General features: G+C 37.5%; 3 protein-coding genes across 4 annotated transcripts in view; all 3 read left to right on the top strand.

Annotated features, from left to right (window-relative positions):
• The window catches only part of LOC120423096 (annulin-like), a 26,145-nt gene continuing 6,393 nt past the window's right edge, over positions 1–19,752 (top strand). Inside the window, exon 1 of one of the 2 annotated variants that reach the window (XM_039586774.2) lies at positions 1–1,168. In XM_039586774.2, coding sequence (XP_039442708.1) covers positions 970–1,168 — 199 coding nt within the window. In that variant the 5' untranslated portion in view covers positions 1–969. Of the gene's footprint in view, positions 1,169–11,559; positions 11,790–19,752 lie in introns of those variants that run through there. The other variant, XM_039586775.2, reaches the window with a different exon arrangement.
• Positions 3,019–3,699, top strand: LOC120423099 (RNA-binding protein 25-like). Its single transcript, XM_039586778.2, has one exon. The coding sequence runs from the start codon at positions 3,154–3,156 to the stop codon at positions 3,580–3,582; it is 429 nt and encodes a 142-aa protein (XP_039442712.1). The 5' UTR covers positions 3,019–3,153; the 3' UTR covers positions 3,583–3,699.
• LOC120423097 (annulin-like) lies at positions 7,412–9,940 on the top strand. The gene is made up of 2 exons (XM_039586776.1): positions 7,412–7,625; positions 7,698–9,940. The coding sequence occupies exons 1-2, from the start codon at positions 7,568–7,570 to the stop codon at positions 9,890–9,892; spliced, it is 2,253 nt and encodes a 750-aa protein (XP_039442710.1). The 5' UTR covers positions 7,412–7,567; the 3' UTR covers positions 9,893–9,940.

Genomic DNA, 19,752 nt, shown 5'->3' on the forward strand with positions numbered 1-19,752 from the left:
GGTCGTCCAATAGCGCCGGTCGGTATTAATCAAACGAACGGGTGCGCGCGCGATGTCATTTGTTTGTGTGATCCCAAGTCGTGATCTTGTTAGTGTCTCGTTTTGGAATTATCGCATCGTTGTCGTCGCCGTCGTCGTAGAAGTCGCGTGTAATTAAAAGAACTTCTTGTTCAAAGTGTATCAACGGGGTTGCGGTTAATTGTATGCTAAGTGAAGTGATTGCTAGCTTTAGTAACGATAGTAATTACAGTACACGGGACTTGGTGTGTATCAGGGTTTGTTTTAGGATCGATATAAACTATTTCATAGCGTTCGATAAAGATTCTATAAGGAATTGACAACATTTTTGAGTTATTTTCTAAAAGGTTTCCATTCTCACAAAGTGATGTCACTAGCCTAACCTGTTTCACGTGCAGCGCGTGGTCAGACGCATCTGGCATTGACCATGAAAAGATTCGTTTGTTAATTTTGGAATGACATCAGCTTTGTTGGTCTATTAAAACATGCATGGGCGATTTAAATTCTGCGCCAAGGTCGTTCTATATCTTGATATTTTAGTGTACTAGAGAGTTATAAAATGCAAGATAAGTTAACTTATCTCGAAAGGGTACAAGTGCAATCCCGGTCCTTTAATCGAGTCGGTTGATTAAGTGGTTTTGTGCAAATACGATGCAAATTGTCAGGTCCAGTTTCCTCCGATCACAACGACTCGTTGACCACTCTGATCTCTGCGCTGTGTAGTACAGTTTCATTTGAGCAGGCAATCAATTCGGACCAAAAGTTGACCTCACACCTGAACTCTCGCTCCAGAAGTGATCTTCAACGACTCAATATTCTACAGAGAACAGTGATTGTGAATGCTCTGAAGGTGTTTTATTCTAGTGGTAATTCTCGTTAAATTGCATCGAAACCTACAATTAATCTAAAACTACAACATCATCTCGTGCTGCTGGAATCGTGCCCAACATTATGGGAAACAAGCTGAGCAGCTGTTCTACTGCCAACTGTGAAGAACCTTGCGGATGTTGTGGAAGCTGCTGGGCATCGTCGTGGAAACCCGGTGAAGCTGGTGCGGACGAAATGGATAAAGAACACCGGAGATGGTTGCTCCGAAGAGGAAACCCGCTGGCGAAACCAGTGATGGAACTCCGCAGCTGGGATGAAGTTGGTGAGTTGAGAGTTTGGAGTGATTTAATTAGCTGTGAAGTGTACGGCAAAATGTCGTTGGATTCTCGTTGGCATTGAGATGGACCAATATGGGTATGGAAGTTTGAATCTGTTGGCGGGTGAGGTTGCAGTAATGTGATTATTTTTGGCAAATAAAAAAAAATGTCAGCTGTTGTTGTCTTGTTTTGAGTTGTTAAGCTCAAATATTACCCTAAAAATGCTCTTAAGTGATTTGCGTTCGAAAATGTAACAGGCAATAAACAACCCAAATTTTATTACAATGGGATCGCATAGCTCTTATTTTATGTTAAAAGTGAGAAAAAAAAAAAAAAAAAACAGTATTGGTTTTTAGCTAAGATTTTGTCAGAAACAAGTTCAGAACATATTTTAATGAAATATAAATTCGTATACACTCACACCCCGATGGTTTGACACGTACTGCTGTCAAACGAACGGGGTAACTTTTTAGTTTGACACCCCTTTTACACGGAGTTCACACACACTACCAAACGTTTGTTTTGGTGGTGTGCGTGAGCGCCGTGTAAAAAGTGACAGTTCGCCACTTTTTAGTTTGACTTTGACCAGCCAACGGGGTACAAAACAAACTATAAAAGTGTCAAACGAAAAAGTGACCAACCACCGGGGGTTGAGTGTTTATCCGTATCCTAATCAAAAGTGTTCCGATTTAGGTCATATTTTGGCATGCTTGTGTTGTTACAATTTTCGCAAAAACTACATTTAACAAAAACATACCTCCGGAACGGCTGAACCAGATTTAGCTCGCCACATTTAAAAAAAAGGTGATTAGTTAGTTGGACTTTTAATGCAAAATACTAACACATTTCAAAAACCTAGCTGAATACAGTTACAGATCAAATGAATACTTTGTTTGTTAGTTTGAAGGTCTCGGGACCAAAAAGCTCGAAGCTGAAAACATCTTCTATGATTTTTCAGGATGTTCTACGTAAAATATCCAAAAAATGAAAATTTCTGAAACATATTTAAAAAAAATAACACAACACAACATTTTTAAAGTTGATGTCAGTAAACGCCTCAGTTTCGTCAAGGTACGATAGATTTGGGATCCCTAAACACGCTCCAATTGACAGAATTAATTTTTATTAGATTCCCTGCCAATAAATAAATTTATAAATTTGGGAACAAATTCACGTTTATCTATGGGGGTATCAAAAATAAGGGGGTACGCATGGTTGCTTATATGGGGAAACGCATGGTTGTTTAACATGATTACATAGGTTTTATATCCAAATTTACAATTTTATTTATTTGCAGAGATTTCCTAAAATTCAATTCTGTTGATTGGAGCGTGTTCAGGGAGCCCTAATTTATCATACCTTGACTTCTCTATCGAAATTCAATCCCTGTACATTCTCCTGGAGACGCATGGCGCTTTATGATCAATTAATGTACCGAAATCCAATAACATTTTCAATAAAATCGTATGTCAGAAGCTATTATATTATATTATATTTTTTGATATTATATTTTTGGATATTTTGCGTAAAACATCCTGAAAAATAATAAATATTGGTTCAGCCGTTCAGAGATATATTTATTTTGAAAAAAAGCGAAAAGTGTTGAAAAGTTGAACTTTTCAGCACATATTGCGGAAAAAAGGAGATTCAAGTCTAGATCTTTAGCAAAATAGATTTTATCAATCTTTTATTGATGCTATTATATTTTTTTCGGGGACAAAACACCGTTCAATTTTTTAAAATGGTTGATCGAAGCTGTGTTAAAACAAATAAAAATTCAAAGAGGAGAGAACAGCTCATTGCAGACGCATCTCCCCTACATTTTCTGTTTCAGAAAGTTTTCACCACTTTCGTACAATCTTGAACTGCGCTGACGTTTCCGACATACAAATCGCTGTCTTAAAATTTGTGTACAAATAGTGATACTGATCAGTTGATACTGATTAGTTGAGCAAATCTTAAACTGTAACAATAAGTTTCCAGCGAAACCATGACCAAAAAGCAGCGACGACGACGGGAAAGTGACGAGGCCCGTGCCGCACGGTTGGAGAATCTGCGCCAGGCTCAGAAGAAACATCTCCAAAATGAAACCCCCGAGCAGCGCCAGTTCCGGCTGGAGCGTATGAAGATGTACGCGGACATCCGTCGCAAGGGGGAATCACCGGAGGAACGGAACGCCCGGTTGCAGAAACTTCGGGAGAACCAGCGACGTCGATTGTTGGCAGAAACTGCCGAGGCGAGAGAAGCCAGGCTGAAGAAGATGAGGGATGATGCAGCGAAGCGTAGGAAGGCACAGGTGCAATCAAGCGGAGAAAGTGAAGATGAGCAGGGCTCGGAGTCAGGTAAAAGTGAGGAGCCTTGCTTCGATGTTAGGGCGGATTTTTTGCCAGAGCTGCATATAAAGCAAGAAATCGACTGAAATTTAAGTTTATGACATGATAAATATAATGTGATTTAATTTATTTGCTGCTGTTAATTTGTTTATCCTCTTTAAGTTGGCCACAAAGCTACTCGAAATAAAAATATTCTAAAAACATGTTTTACGTAACATTCTTGATTCTTGATCCTCCCTAAAGTATCCACACAGACAAGGGCTTCTTGATTTTTAAAAATTGAAAAAAAAAATCTAAAGGATCAGAAAATTTTACGAATGTTTCATATTTTAACATTGTAAATCGGACCATTAGTTGCTGAAATATCAACGTTAGAAAATGGTGAGTTGTTTGGGTGAGACTTAGAAAACATCAATTCTGGAGTTTTTTTTTTGAAAAGGTCCAATAAACCAAATTTTCAGTTTTTGCTTTTTGGGTGTTTTTTAATACCCCTGACTCAAGGTTGTTTCAAAACACCCAAAAAGCAAAAACTGGAAATTTGGTTTATTGGACCTTTTCATAAAAACTCCAGAATTTTCCTATTTTTAAACCTTTGCATAGCAATATCTCAGCAACTAAGGGTCGTACCAACAAAGTTCAAAAAAGCAAAATATAGAGAATTTTCTCAGCTATGCAAAAAAAATCAAGAGTGGGCAAACATGGGCATTAATTAAAAAAAGAATAACAGCTACTATTTTCAAAAAAGTTACCTGAAAATGGCTATAACTTGAAAACGGTGCACTTCATCAAAATTTCACTAAAGTACTTTTTGATTGCAAATTTGCGAAAAAATTTCGCGACCGATATTTCGATTTTTTTTTTAAAATCAGTATTGTTTTAAAAAATCATAACTCGGTCAAAGATTTTTGCCCATTCTGGAAATTACTGAAAAGTTGACATTTGATGTCCCATAAAATAAATCAGAAAATCAAAAATATAGTGTTGTTTTGCAAATCATGTTTCAGTGACAAAAAGTAAAATTAAAAATCAAAAATTTTTTATCGTGTATAATTTTTTTCAGTGTAGTCCTTATCCATACCTATCATATCCATACCTAAAAGGCTTCTTTGGGCATACCGAAGGCACCAAAAAATGTTCAGTCGTGAGACGAGTTTGGCGTGTAGAGAATTTAGTGTAAAACTTTTCGATTGCAAATGTAATTTAAGAGGCAGTATTTGTAGATTATGCTCGGTTTTTTTCTCAAAGATTTACGAATTTTCCTATAACAAACTTTTTACAACGTTAACTTTTGCCCTGTAGCCCAAGAAGACGGCACATTTTCGGCTCTATTTTTTATATTTGGATTCCTCGGAAATTTTCACGTTAGCAATACGACCTGTTACACACCGGTGAAAAACTCGCTCTTAAGTTTTAAACATGATTTTTCATTTTTGTTGAAACTTTCAATATAACAGAAATATTTAAAAAAGCAAAACTTTGGAATCGTCTAACAACTCCGATTCTGACACCAACAACAACTCGTCGCCATCGTGCTAACTTGTCGTACGTGCATTTTGGGCCAAATTGAGTTAAGAACGCCATTTTGTGCAGCTCACAATGCCTCATCTTTTGACCTTCACAGATCCCCGAAATTCGATTTCAATCCTGAGATATTCAATGAAAACCAAAAAAGCTCAGAAAATTTTTGTCACTCTACCTATAAAAGAAGTTTCAATCCTGTCGTGCTATCTTGTCACTCTCTGAAAATTGATGTAAGTGCGACAAAGGGCAAAGGGATTTCAGGTCAGGATGCGTTTGTCGCACGTACAAGCTAGACTACCGTAAACATTTGTAATTATAACTCGGGACTCCAGCAACCAACTTCAACCAAACTTCGGGACAATGCACAGAATGGTGAGCCAAACAAAACGTGTTTGTTATTGTTTACATTGCTTGCTTTCGTTTTTGTTTATTCAAGGTCAAACATTAAAACGCGTTTTTCTCGGAACGTCAAAATGGCGGGTGCGACATGATAGCACGACGACGTCGAACTGTTATAAAAAGTGTTTCAAAATAAATCGACTCCGGCGTATGCTTTAAAATTTTACTGAAATAATCTTTGAAAAATATTTGCATCGGCCTTATTAGAAATAAATTTGTAGATAAACTCATAAAATAATCACTTTTGTATAATTAAAATAAAATGTTCAAAAATGTTTTGAGGCTGCGATTAGCAGAGAAGCGAGTCGGACGTGCGTCCCTCACACACCAAAAACGTGCTAAAAAGTGCAAAAAATTCCTAATGGCAAGAAAAAGAAGCGGTCCTCACCAGCAGGATCGGCTGATTTCAAGAAGTTTAAGAATGTCGATGCGCTACCTGTAAAGCCAGGCAGTTTGAGCAAGGACGCTCAAAATTCGTCTGGAAACCAGTTCGCTACCCTCTCTGTGGACGTGAGCGAGAAAGAAGAATTTGAACGACGGGAAAAGTTGCCACCCATTTTTGTGAAAACATCGTCATCGGATTCGGTGCGTAAGTGGCTGACCGGGTTTATCAAATCTGGTGCTTTACGAGCTTCCATTCGCTTGTGTGCTGATGGGCTTTACATTCTGCTACCTACCAGAAAGGATTACAACTAAGTTCTGCATTTCCTGAACAACACAAAAATTGAATACTACAGTCATGACGATCCAGGTGAACGCCCCATGAAACAGGTCCTCCGAGGCCTGTACGACATGGATGTGAATGTGCTGAAAGAAGAGCTCAAAACTCTGAAGTTGAACGTGATCAAAGTCTTCAAGATGACGAGACACAACAAGGACATCAAGTATCGTGATCAACTGTACCTGATTAATCTCGAGAAACTTGGCACAGTGCACCGTGACGTGACAAAATGTTCGAACATCCAAGCCAAATGCTTCAATTGCGGTGGCGACCATTCGACCAAGATTCGAAGCTGCCTAAAACGGGCTGAGTTTGTAAAAATTCGGCAGCAAGCGACGACGAGGCACCAGCTAAATCGATCAACACCACCAGCATTCATGGGCGTGGATTTTCTTGCTTTGGCGTCACCAGCAGCGGGATCTGTTCGAGTGGATCCAAATCTGCAGCCATTGCCGTTGAATCAGCGGCAAAAGTTGCAGAGAATACAACACCTCCTGGCTTTAGTCAGCAACCGAGGGAGAACCAACCAGCATCAACGGATGAAGGCAGCAGTGACCTGTTTTCACCACAAGAACTTCTGAACATTTTCATCGAGATGACAACAACACTGCGTGGGTGCAAAACTCGCCAGGAACAAGTAAGAACCCTTGGAGGATTTATCTTGAAATACAGTTCGTAGTTTACTCGTTCTAGTGATTTTGAATATTTCAATGAATTTACTTTTTTAGTTTTAAGTTAGGATTATTTGGTAAAATATTTTTTTTTACCCAAATGTATTCGATTCAATGCAAAAATGAAAAAAAAAACAATTTAAAGTAAATAAATGAATGTGAACAGATAATAATAAAACGAAAAATACAAGATGAAGAGCATTTAGCCATACCACTGTAAATAAAATGTAATTATTATAAGAAAGTTCAATAAAGACATATTTAATTTAAAAAACAATCAAAAATGTTTGAAGTTCTATGCCCATTTCATCAAACATCAAATGTTCATCTTTTATGGGATAGCAAAGAATTATCTTGTTAACAAGCTCTTAATTCGTACCTTTGATTGATCAATTTTCCGAGTGTTTAATTTCGAGACCATTTCGTGCTCCCGTCGCCATAAATCACGACCTGATCATTATTATCAACTGTAGCAGTTACACAGCACCCCAACGTTTGACGAATAACAACGCCACCACTCCGCACGGAAAAATCATCCACGAGATGACTAAGCCCCAAGCGCGTAACTTAAAATAAATCAGAAATATACTTGAGCAGTTCGTTCAGCAGTTCAGTATTAGCGCCCAAAGGAATATAAAGTCTTGCGTCGTCGTCTGATACCGCATTCTCAGTTTGTCCGTAACGCGACCGGTGCCGGTGTTTTCTGTGTGCCCGCAGAGATTAAACAAGGAGAGTGTTAAGTACTTCAAATATTCGAGAATGTTTGGCGCTTCGAATGCAAATTTGTCCCCGTTGATGATGTGGCCGCAGGCAAACGGTGAGTGTTGATTCTTGCAAGTGCTAGAATATCTCTCGTAATGCGTGTTTGTGTGTCTGGTTTTGTTCTTAGGTCCGGCAGATCTGGAGGAGGAGGTCCTTGAAGTGCTGAGTGTGGACTCTTGCATTGGCGAGAATGGAGAGGCTCATCGTACGGGGAGGTTCGAATTGATGAACCGGTCGGAGATTGACGAGAGTCCTTCGGTGCTGGTTGTGAGGCGTGGTCAGCCGTTTAAGCTGGTGGTGCACTGTAACAGGTCGTTCGATGAAGATCGCGATGTGATTTCGTTGATGCTGGCCGTTGATCCGAAGGACGAGGATAAGATAAGTCACGGGCATGGCACGGTGGTGTATCTGCCGGTGGAATCGCGTTCTGAAAGTGTGGAAGATGAGCATGATTGGAGAGCGACTTTGGATGCTATTGAAGATAACGTGCTAACTGTAAGCGTTACAACCTCAGCTTTGGCGTCGGTATCGAGGTGGCAGCTTTCTATCGACACCAAGTTGGTCGATACGGAGCAGATCAAGAGCTATGGAACCTCGGTTCAGTTCTACTTGTTGTTTAATCCGTGGTGCGAAAGTGATCCTGTGTACCTGGAGGGCGAAGATCTTCGTGAAGAATACGTTCTAAGTGATACTACTTTGATTTGGCGGGGATGTGAACGAAGCTTTCATCCAACGATCTGGAAGCTAGGGCAGTTTGAGCGAGACATCTTGGACTGTAGTCTGCTGCTGCTATCCAAGGTGGGACGAGTTACGGCAACTTATCGTGGTAATCCAGTGCGTGTTGCACGAGCCCTCTCGGCTGCCATCAACAGTAACGACGATAATGGAGCATTGTTTGGCTTTTGGGGCAAGGACTTTAGCGGTGGAACCGCCCCTACAAAGTGGGTGGGATCGGTTGACATTCTCCAGCAGTACTATCAAACGAAACGCAGCGTAAAGTATGGCCAGTGCTGGGTATTCTCCGGTGTACTCGCTACAGTTGCTCGTGCAATCGGTATTCCGTGCAGAGTCGTATCAAACTTTAATTCTGCGCACGATTCAGAAGCTTCGCTGACGATCGATTACTACTTCGGGGAGGATAACAAGCATCTGAAGGAATTCAGTTCGGACATGACATGGAATTTCCACGTCTGGAACGAGCTGTGGATGAAACGGTCGGATCTGGGATCTGGATCGGACGAGCTGTACGACGGTTGGCAAGCCGTAGATGCAACGCCGCAGGAGTTGTCCGACGGAATGTACAAGTTAGGACCGGCTCCAGTCAAGGCAGTGCGTCGTGGAGAAATTAACGTGCTGTACGATTGTGATTTTGTGTTTGCAGAAGTGAATGCAGATGAGATCTACTGGCGTTATCAAGGATCGGGACATCCGTTGAAACTTATGAAGAAAGATCCAGCGCGAATTGGGCAATTCATTAGTACGAAAGCGATTGGCAAATTTGAACGCGAAGACATTACCGGGTCGTACAAGTTTGAAGAGCGATCGTGTGACGAAAGAATCATTATGATGAAAGCTCTCAAACAAGCAAGTAACCCATTTGCAAGAATTCATTTGGGTGAGGAATTCAGCGACATCGATATCAACGTGGAAGTGAGGAATGACGTAAAGGTCGGTGAACCTTTCACGATTACCGTGAACATAAAGAACAACTCCTCAGACACGGGATATCCGGTTGAAGGGATCGTCCACGTGGACACCATTCTGTACAACGGAACCGGTAGAAAACCTCTAAAGGCGATGCCGTTCAACCTACAAGTAGACCCCGATTCAACCGCCTCGGTAGAGCTGAACGTCGAGTTCGAAGAGTACCACAGCGTAGTCCTCGACCAAGCATACTTCAAAATCCTCTGCTCGGCCAGCATCGAAGGAACGACGTACGAGTTCTTCCGCCAGGATGACTATCGCGTACGAAGGCCGGACATCAAAATCAACCTGGACAACGAACCCGTCAGCAAGGCTCCACTGTACGTGACAGCCACACTTCAAAACCCGATGCCGATCCCGCTGACCGGAGGGCAGTTTCGGTTCGAGTGTTCCGGAGTTTGGCAACCGGTGGAAATTCCGTGCGATTACATTGGCGCCGGGGAGGAGACGGTGGTCAAGTTCCGCGTTTGGCCGCAGTTTGACGGAAAGGCGCAGATTGCGGGGAAGTTCAATGCGACCGAGTTGAACGATGTGGACGGGTTCCTGGCGTTCGAGGTGGATTTGAACAAGGAGGTGAACGCGGGTCGCTCGTTGAATGATGGGTTGGTGTTTGCTTAAATGTTTTAAAGTGTTATGAAATAAAGTTTATTCCAAATAGTTATTAAACCAGTTGTCCCGACTCTTTTTCGAAATTCATTAAATTAAGTCTTAAGGATTTATTTCGGTCACCAAATTGGATGTTTTTCATACATAAAATGTTATAAAAATATTCGAAAATCTTTATTTTTAGAAAGTAACTTCTGATCGATTTGCTGTCTTCGACAAAGTTGTATGTTGTGATCAGGGAAAAAGATAAATATACAGTACTTTTTCGGTTACTGGGCTGGGCTGAACGAAAAATGACGAGGGGATCACGGATGCATATTTTCTCTACAAAATAATAAATAATAAAGGTTGGTAAAATTTGTTTACAGAGCTCACCTTTAATTTTTTCTCAAGCTTTGACTTGAAAATTCATAAAACCTTAAAATATGAATAATAATTTGTTGAAGTTGAAATTAAGTTTTGTGTCCTTTGCAGCAACGAAGTAAATTGTTGTCTTCTTGATCTAAAATTGTTGAACTTACGGACGAAATCCTGAAATAAGTTGATTATAAAAATTGACAAATTTTATTGTAAATCTGTTTTTAAAAGTAGCTTAGGGAATGAATAAAAAATTAAATCTATAGTTCCCGAAGCTTTGAAGATACTAAAATGTTTGTTACAATAATCTGCAAAAGCTCTGGTTGATGTGCACCGTTAAATAAACTTTGTACCAGGCTGAACCCTCAAAACCATTTTTATTTTCTGAAGTGAACTTTTGTATAATTTTATCTAAAGTTGTGTGGAAAAAGTGCAATAAGTCAGAAACACAATTCATAAATTTTTAAGGTTAATATGAAGTATTATCATCCTTTTCTTACTGTGTAACAAGACGAGCTTTAAGAATGCCAAATTTAGAAATGTCGAATGACTTGCTTTATCTTCTTAGAATCCGCGTTGATTGATGAGATTTCATGGCTTTGACACGGACAATTGGCTAGCAAGATTCTTCGAATTGACCATTGAAATTTCTGCTTATATTCTCTTTAACTCATGACTCAAGGTCGGGGTGGGTCAACGATGACATCACCATGTGGCGATCGTTGTCTCAAGTGCGTATATCTTACCAACTTCCTCCCTCTTTTCGGAGAGGCTCGCCGTCAAAATCTGTGACGTCAACCATGTCAATCATCAACAATTTGGACGAGTTTGTGACGCCATGATTCATCTCGATCTCGCTGTTGATGACCAGAGAGAAATATGCTTTTGTTGAACTCGTAGACCTGCCATCGCTCAGCGGAACCCCTGACGATTCTTCACATGAATACGCGATGACCAGCGTGATGCCGGCAACGCTTTAGGGGATTCCACCAACTGCCGCGAACTGATCGTCATCGTTGGAAGCGCGAACTCTCCCGATTTCGCGCGCTCTCTACAACCTCTGTCTCTCAACAACAACAACGTGAGAGTTCATTCATAAACAAACCGGCGAAGAAAACCTGCTGTTTGATCAACGAGGTGCTGCTTCGTCAAACTCCGTTCGGCAGAGCCGTACTTTGGAGACGCCGACTTAGAAGAGTGATGCACTTGCAGCCTCCTCTCCGATTTTCGCTAGAAGCTGTCCTCTCCTACGATCGCTGCGCGCTGCTTAGAAGATGAAATTGACTATAAGAAAATCAGCATCGATCAGCTTTGCCAGCAGTCGCGGTTCTCGTAGCGTCCGGGTCGGTTCGGCAAACAGTTTAAACCCGTGTGTGTCGGTCGTTCCAGAGGAGGTCCGCCCTCTCACCTCTCAAGTGTCATTAGGTTGCAGTGTTAGAAAGATACAAGTCCATCATGAGCTACATCTACGACTATATGGAGCGGCTGCTGCCGACATCCTGGAGGCGGAAGCGCATTCGACGCCCCATGATGATTTGGTCACCACCGGAATGTAGGGTATTTTAACCATTAGTGGACCCCCTAGTAGAGCCGATGCACATTTTTCACAAATTTTCAATATTTTAAGCACTTTTTCATAACCCTTTGTACAAAACAATGAAATCTGAAGTCTTTTGAACAATTTTGACTATTTGTTTCATCAGTTATTTGTTTTTGAGCAGAAAAATAGCCATTTGAAAAAAAAGTTTTTTTGCCTTGTTATGGACCCCCTTTTCCTATAGTGGACCCGGGTCCATAATCCGATTGTGGACCCGGGTCCACTATAGGCAAACTGTTATTTTTATACCAAATTTAACCGATATTTGATGTTTTGATGCATGGTGTAGGTCTAATGTTAGATATAATGAATAAAAGATGGATTTTGCTCACTTTTCATTATAAACAAATATGTTTTGTTAACAAATTTAGCTTTAAACAACAAAAAACTTAACAGACATTTAAAAACATTTATTTCCGAAAAAGATCAGAGAAAACGTTTCGAAAACCACTATAAACACAAAAATAATTAAAAAAAGTTATCTTGATGCATTTTTTTCCATATTAATTACATAAATGGTTGAACGAAACTAAATAATAGATTTGTTTACAGTTCCTGATAAAATCACGCATGTTTATTTTAAAAAAAAAATGTGTTGTTATTGATTTATTATTATAAAATATCATTTCAAACTGCATTTATGATGCTTCAGTTAAGTACAATCAACTATAGTTTTGATAAATTATAAATTTTCACGGCTTCAGCATTTTTGGTACTTTTAACATGAAAACAGCTATATTTATACTCATAATTGAAAAAAATATGCGTTTAGGTTGATAACAACAAGCATTTATTGTATGTTTTAGAGAAACTTTTGCTTGAATACACAGTTTTCTTCATTTTTGAAGATTAAATTAACAGGGGTCCACTTTTGGAAAAGTTTGGATTTCGTTGTCCTATATTGGACCCCCGTAATTTTTGCTCGAAAATGGCAGTTCTTCGCTTTATTTTAGTAAAGATCCTTAAACTTACATTATTTCGACTTGCTGAAATTAAATAATCAGTCAAAAAATGATTGGATGGTTAATTCAATCATAAAATATAAATGCAGTTTTGTTGTGAAAATGCTAGTGGCCATGGCTGATTTCAGATGTCGAACTCAAAACACTTATTTTGGTGAAAAGGACAATTCAATGTCAGTCAACATTGTTTTAAATTATGCTGAACATGCCAAATAAAAGATTTGTAGACAAAAACACGCTTGAAATTGTGATTTTATTGAATTTTTCATCAAAAACCCTTCAGAGGGTCCACTATAGGAAAGGGGTCCACTAATGGATAACGTACCCTAATAGTCTATTCTAGTGCCGTTCGATATAATTTAAATAACACTGCTGCAACAAAAGCAACAGCAACAGTAACAACAAGCCGTTGGATTAATTGATTCTGGATTACATCATTTGTTGAAAATTCGCCACACCAGACGGGCATCGATTAGTGCGCACCGTGTGGGGATGATTTGGAATTTATTAGCGGGTTTCACGAGTGTTTGGGAAAGATGTGATTAATGATGTGTTGAGGTAAAGGGACAAGATCAGAACAGAGGGGTTAGAAGGTGGGATATCCGAAGACACCTTTGTTTGACTTTGTGGAAAGTGTTGAGTACATGGTGATTAGTTTGTGGGAGACTTTGATCACATTATCTACCTAATACGTATTGTTTCGGTTGAAAATTTCAGTAAAAAATATGTCATATTGTCTGGAATTTGTTACTATTTAAAATTTTGCTAAACTGCTTGGAGACAAACAATTGTAAGTTGCAAATTTCAAGCCTGAATTTCAAACTTTTTAGGCGAAAAGTATCACACAATTTTTCATACATCACTGCATTTGAAGTTCTATCCAAATTTTCCAAAATATAAATGATTTTATGAAATATTTTTTCCTACATTTTTTTTACGTTTTTAATTGATCTGAACCGAAGCTTAAAACATCTTTATTTGATTAAAAATACATTAGTATAATGTCCATCATGAGCTACATCTACGACTACCATCCATTTTACAAGTTTTTGCAATTTAAATTTTTTTTTTTTCAATATCCAAAACTAGTCAAAAACGTGTTTTGCCTTCCTCACTTAACTGTCAACAATCGATTGTTGATTTTGTTAACCTGAAATTGCTGAACACCGGTAACTAAAATTAACTAAAAAAATAGATGGAATTGCCATTTTTGTTGGTTAAATGGCCGAAAAAAAATTCTAGCAGTCGACTGCTAGAATAATTTTATCAGAAAATTTGGAAGACGATATTCGAAGAAAAACGACAACTGGTAGTATCAAGTGGTTAAGAAGCGAAAAAAATCACCAGATCACAGACGGAATATCGTCTTCCAAGTAAAAAGAGTCATGTGAGTTAGGCCAATAAAAAAAAAGTTTATCAGAAAATTAACTAAAAATTTCTTGTTTTCAGCTTCAATATGGCGGAATATTCTGTTAAAAACTGGCTGGAACATATTTTTCAACTATTTTGCAACAATTTTTTTTTCGTTGCATCAACCGAAATATTTTTGCATGCAGCAAATTATTAGTGGTTTATAACAAAACATTTCTTAATTAGACATAATTTATGTATGTGTTGATATATATTTTCTTCAATTATCTAACGATATAGGCTGGGCCGAATTTCTAGCTATATATTAACTAATGTCTTACTTGAATACAGAAAAATATTCGTAAATGTTATCAATAATTAGCTGTTGTTAGCAATATTTTTATTGAATTTGCAGTATATTTTGTAATAATACTTCACAAATTAATGCTGAGTGTTTTTATTTTCGCATTTATTCTACATAAAAATTTAACGTTTTGTACTAATTTGTTTTTTTTTGCATTAAATTGTTAAATTACTGTTAAAAAGCATCACAACAAAACTTTTTTTTAACTGTTGTTATAAAACATGTAAAGTTTGACTAATGTTTTAAAAAATTTTATTTAAATAATAAAAAAGTATATTACAAAGTATATAAAAATAGAAACCGAGCAAAATTTTCACCAAGTTTTAAGCTTACATTTTTATTATGTTGTATAAAATTAAGTGTTGTATTCACTTACCATCACTGTAAAATCATCCGATAGGCTTGAAAGACGGTCTCAGGTTTAGTTATTTTTCTTGTGGTGGGACACAGAATTTTCACCAAAGTGAACCTTTTGCTGCAAATAGACATGTGAAATTTATTAGTAATTTAATACAAAATTCTTAATTTCAGCTATAAACTCAAAAAAAAAAAACGTAAATAAGAGTAATTATAATGAGGAAAGAAGAAATATCAATCATTCTACTTACCAAGCTTGCATTAATTTAACAATTTCTTTTGGCAACACACTTTCACTGCATTTGATTCAAATTATGCAACGTACTCCGATTCCTGAAAAAAATATTATGAGTTTAACTTACCAGTTTATTGAGCAGTCGTATTCCAACAAAACTTTCAAGATAATACCCAAGTAACATTTTTTGTTGCGGATCCTCAAATGCAACTATTTCGTAACACCCAAAATGTGCTATCTCAACATAGTTAGAACACTCGTGGTGCCCTAAAAAGCGCACGAAAATTTTGTGTTGGCAACATTTAGCCGTTTGTTTCAACTTTGTTACGACAAAGTTCCAGAAACAATTTGTTTGTCTAAATATGTCGGTAAAGTAGTTTGTTGTGTTGTCTTGATGTTGCCATTATGTTGTCGTTTAATTTGCGCGAAACAAAAAAAAAACTTTTTTTACAAAAAAACTAAAGTGCCCCCCTCTCGGGATTCTGGACTGGTACCTTCAGATCTTCACACCTTGCCTCTACCACTGAGCCATGGATGAATTGATGAAAGGGCAAATGGTTGGGCTGAACTGTATCTAAGGATTTTTGATTTCAATATTACTCTTAGCACACAAATCGGGCTAAGTCACATGTTGCAACAATGGAACCAATAAGTTTTCAATATGTTTCGATTACAAAACGAAATGGATTGTTGCAAAGTTGTTTTCAATTCGAAAGGTTTGCAACATTGCAAAGTATTGTTGCTAAAATGTCATTTTTATGTTTCTACAGCAAAACAAAACAAAAACTGGACTTAGTCAAATTTATCATGTTGCCAAATGCTACTTGGGTAACTATCATTTTTCATATATTTTTATTTTTTGATATTTTACTTCATCTCTATTTTTATGTTGTCATGTCTACGCATTTCTATGTATTTTATAATTGATGATTCTGAAAAAAAGAATGGTTCATTAATATTTTATCCGTCGTAAGCTCGAAGATTTTTAATGATTCAATTTTCTAATAAGAATGATAAATTATTGTGCAAAAATAAACCCATACTTACTTGGATTAACCAACATTTTGTTAAATTTGCCCGGGCTGCTCGATCCGTTAAGAGTTGGTCCGCATCTCCCTTCTACTGCCCGCTCTTTCCATCAAACATTCTTATAACGTGTTCAACTCACTCGCATTAGAGGTCCTCATGGCGAAGGTAGTCCTCTTGCTCTTCATAGTTTATCACTATCAAGGAAATCATCAACAAACATACACACCAATTCCATCTCCCCAGTTGCAACACTTTGATTTGCCACTTCAACATTAGCCAACTAGTGTAATTTTCACCTTTCACATCCTCTCACTTCATAATTAACAACACAAGCTCAACAAATCGACCGCTCTCGTTCGAATCCTGACTTCAAATGACGGATGTAAGCAAACTCAAGTTCGTCTTTTAAATATTTAACCAATTGTTAATTATATTCAACCATCAAAATTTTTGATTTTCCTAAAAACAAAGCTAACAGTCGAGCACGTTAATTCGAGTTCGGGAAATCTGTTAGCTTTTTGCCTTTAGCATTTTCAACAAACAGGTTATTAAATTAATACTGAATTTTTGTTAATTTAACTGAAAATTGGCAGTTACAAGTACGTTTTTGTTAAAATTTACGAAAGTAAAATCAACAATTTTAATTGTTAAAATTACTGGGCATCTCTCCGTGTAAAAATACAAAACGATAAAAATAAAATACAGTCGACTCTCTGGTTGTCAATATCCAAGGGACCGGCGAAGAAGAGAATCATCAGTTTACAGAACGATGCAAAATGAAGACTCGATTGAAAATATTTTTTTCTTGATACCCAGCTATGCACAGAAAAAAAAAACATGGTAATGAAATTATTGACAACCGGAAGAGATTTTTAAAGCAAACAGAATCCAAGGGACTGTCGAGGAAGAGATCCTTCAAGCAAGGGAAAATATCGAGGAATGAAGATAATTGAAGTATGCATATGAAGGGACTGAAGAATTCATCGATAGATGGAGAATTATTGATATTGAGAAGATCGACAGCCAGAGAGTCGACTGTACGACCAAAATGCAAATGGGACATTTAATCAAACATTGGCAGTGCACCTTTATTAGGTAAAATTACTCAAAAAGAGGTATTATTCAGCCAATCAAATTATCAACCTTCCACAATTCAATTTTTTTGGAAGAAAACGGAATGATAATAAGTTAAAATTGAAATAGCGAATGGAATTGGTTTTTCAAATCATGAAATCACAGTGTTATTCTGTGATGAAATTGTCAATGACAATGTTAAAGTTAGAAGCCTTAATAAATGAATTGTTTGCGTCTTTTGTTATACTACAAGTGTTGAGATTTGTATTGAAATGTTTATTCAAGATTTGGCAAACATTATAATTTTTTTTTCTTCAAATATTTGAGTACACCCAACACCCAACAAAATCCTAGACATATTCTTTACCTTCTCTAGTTTGCACAGAACGCTGCACTAAGTAAGCATACTTACTTCCGTGACATAATGCATCTTCAAGGTGGGACTAATCAACGGCTCAATTTCCGTTCGTCATTGCAAAATACATACACTTTCTGTAAACATTTCCCCCCATTTCAAATTGGTGTTATTTTGCGTTAAAAGTTCATTGCAGTGTAAACACATTTTGACATTTTAAATTCTGCTGACCGTACCGCAAGGTCGCTGATGTTTTTTTTTGAAATTCTACCCCAAAATTTCGCTAATACGCTCGAATTATGAGTAATAGGTGGATTGGCGAAGCTAAATTGTTGTATAAACGCGCGCGCGCGTTCAGTGCGTGGGTGTTTGGCGATTGTTTTGATTCGTGCCGCACACACGTGGCCGCGTCTTTCCCACCCCCAGACTTTTGTGTGGTGAGTTGTGTGGTTGATCAGGTTTGCGTTTGAAGAATTGGTCGGGTGACGAGATGAAGCATTGTGGGTGCTATTTTTGAATATGGAGTTTTCTCTGTTTTTTTTTGCTTCAGCTGGATGAAATAAACGTCTACTACTTAGCTTTATGGGGGGAAGAGGCCAGCGATTAAATCTGACGACCTTGACCGGAATGTTGGGGAGTTTTGTTTTGCAGCTGGGTGCGTGTTTCCTGTCTGTTTTGGATCGGGGGATGATTTAATGCAGGTTTGAGTCTGGTTAGTGTTTGGTGATTGATTTACTTAGATTTATTGATTGATTGATAGAATTTCAATTTATTTTTGAAATATTTTCCAACTGGTAAGGTTTGTCTCAAGGTTGTTATTTTTAAAACATGTACTAGGGTAGGCGACACAAGGTCCATGCACTATTTTAGCTAAATAAAATTTCAATACTGTTTAAAAAAATATTTGCATTGGAAATTCTCATTTGGATTCCGGGTGACTTTGATAGTCAAAGTTATTATTGTAAAAATCAGATTTAATGTGTTCAAATTTTATATTTACGTCAAATGTACCATCACTAAGGTGTCTGATACAGCTTTTAAAAAAAAATCAATATTTATAAATAGTTAACTAAGTTTATAAGCTTTTTAACAAAATACATATAAATTTCAGGTAAAATTTCTAAAAGTAAAAATTTTGCCTAGAATTGGTTAAAACTAGTTTTGTTTATAAAATCATCGAATCATATTACACTCTAAACTGAAAACGAAGCAAGAATCAAAAGTGTTCACATTTTATATGACTTTTGTTCTACTGAAAATGCCTATTAATTGGTATATTTTTTTGAGTCATGTTTCAAAAACACATAATATCAATTATTTTAAAAAAACTTATTTTACCTTCTCCTAGTGGAAAATTGTCCAAAGAATCCGAAAATGCATTCCATTTTCCGATTCGAAATCATGTTCATTGAGAAAATCATGACACTTTCAGAATATTAAAATAATGCTATTTATCAACATTTTCTTAATTATAGTTAACTCACTTTTTAAACTTTTCAAAATTGAGCATGAGCATGAGCATGAGAGACCACCCATGGTTGTCCTTCTCCGTTGCTGAACAGAACCGTAATATCCTTTCAGCACTACTGATCATAGGCTTCGACTATCAAGTGGTATTTCCCTTATCAACAGCATGTATGAATGCGCTGAAAAGATAGAACACCATGATTGCCAAAACTAGATCAGTTGTGAATAGGTAACAGTCATTGGCCACCAACGGCGCCCGCCATGTCAGTTTGTAGATCTCGATTTTAAAGGGACGGGAATGTTAGTTAGCGCTGGTTGCTACTAGGGCAGCTGATTTACTCTGTGCTTACACCCCACGAGCGCCAGGAACCTGAAAACTTGTTAGTAGGATAGGGTGTTTGGTCAGGATTCATCATAGAAGATGATGATGCGACCCAAAATCATAGTGTTTGTTGAAAGGTATTATATTTTATTCTCAAGGCAAACAATCGGATGCTGCGGATGAGACATTTCCCGTTTAACTGTTGTTAAATTTTTAATGAAGTGTTTTTATCTTAGACAGCCGGCTGTGGAAAGATAAAACCAAAACGATATGTAGTTAAAGGGTAAAATATTAACCTAAATAAGTTAATTTGGAGCGGTTTACATACTTGATTATTAAATTATACGTATGGCGTACGATCGGGATAGTCTGCGACGCTATAGAAATGGCGTGAATAATCACG

This window comes from Culex pipiens, chromosome 2 (assembly GCF_016801865.2).
Source record: "Culex pipiens pallens isolate TS chromosome 2, TS_CPP_V2, whole genome shotgun sequence".
NCBI classification, from domain to species: domain Eukaryota; kingdom Metazoa; phylum Arthropoda; class Insecta; order Diptera; family Culicidae; genus Culex; species Culex pipiens.

Excerpts from the sequence above, each read along its gene's own strand:
- LOC120423099 (XM_039586778.2), top strand. The coding sequence starts at position 3,154 with ATGACCAAAAAGCAGCGACGACGACGGGAAAGTGACGAGGCCCGTGCC.
- LOC120423097 (XM_039586776.1), top strand. The coding sequence starts at position 7,568 with ATGTTTGGCGCTTCGAATGCAAATTTGTCCCCGTTGATGATGTGGCCG. Across the intron at positions 7,626-7,697 it reads GATGTGGCCGCAGGCAAACG|GTCCGGCAGATCTGGAGGAG; the intron begins GTGAGTGTTGAT and ends TTTTGTTCTTAG.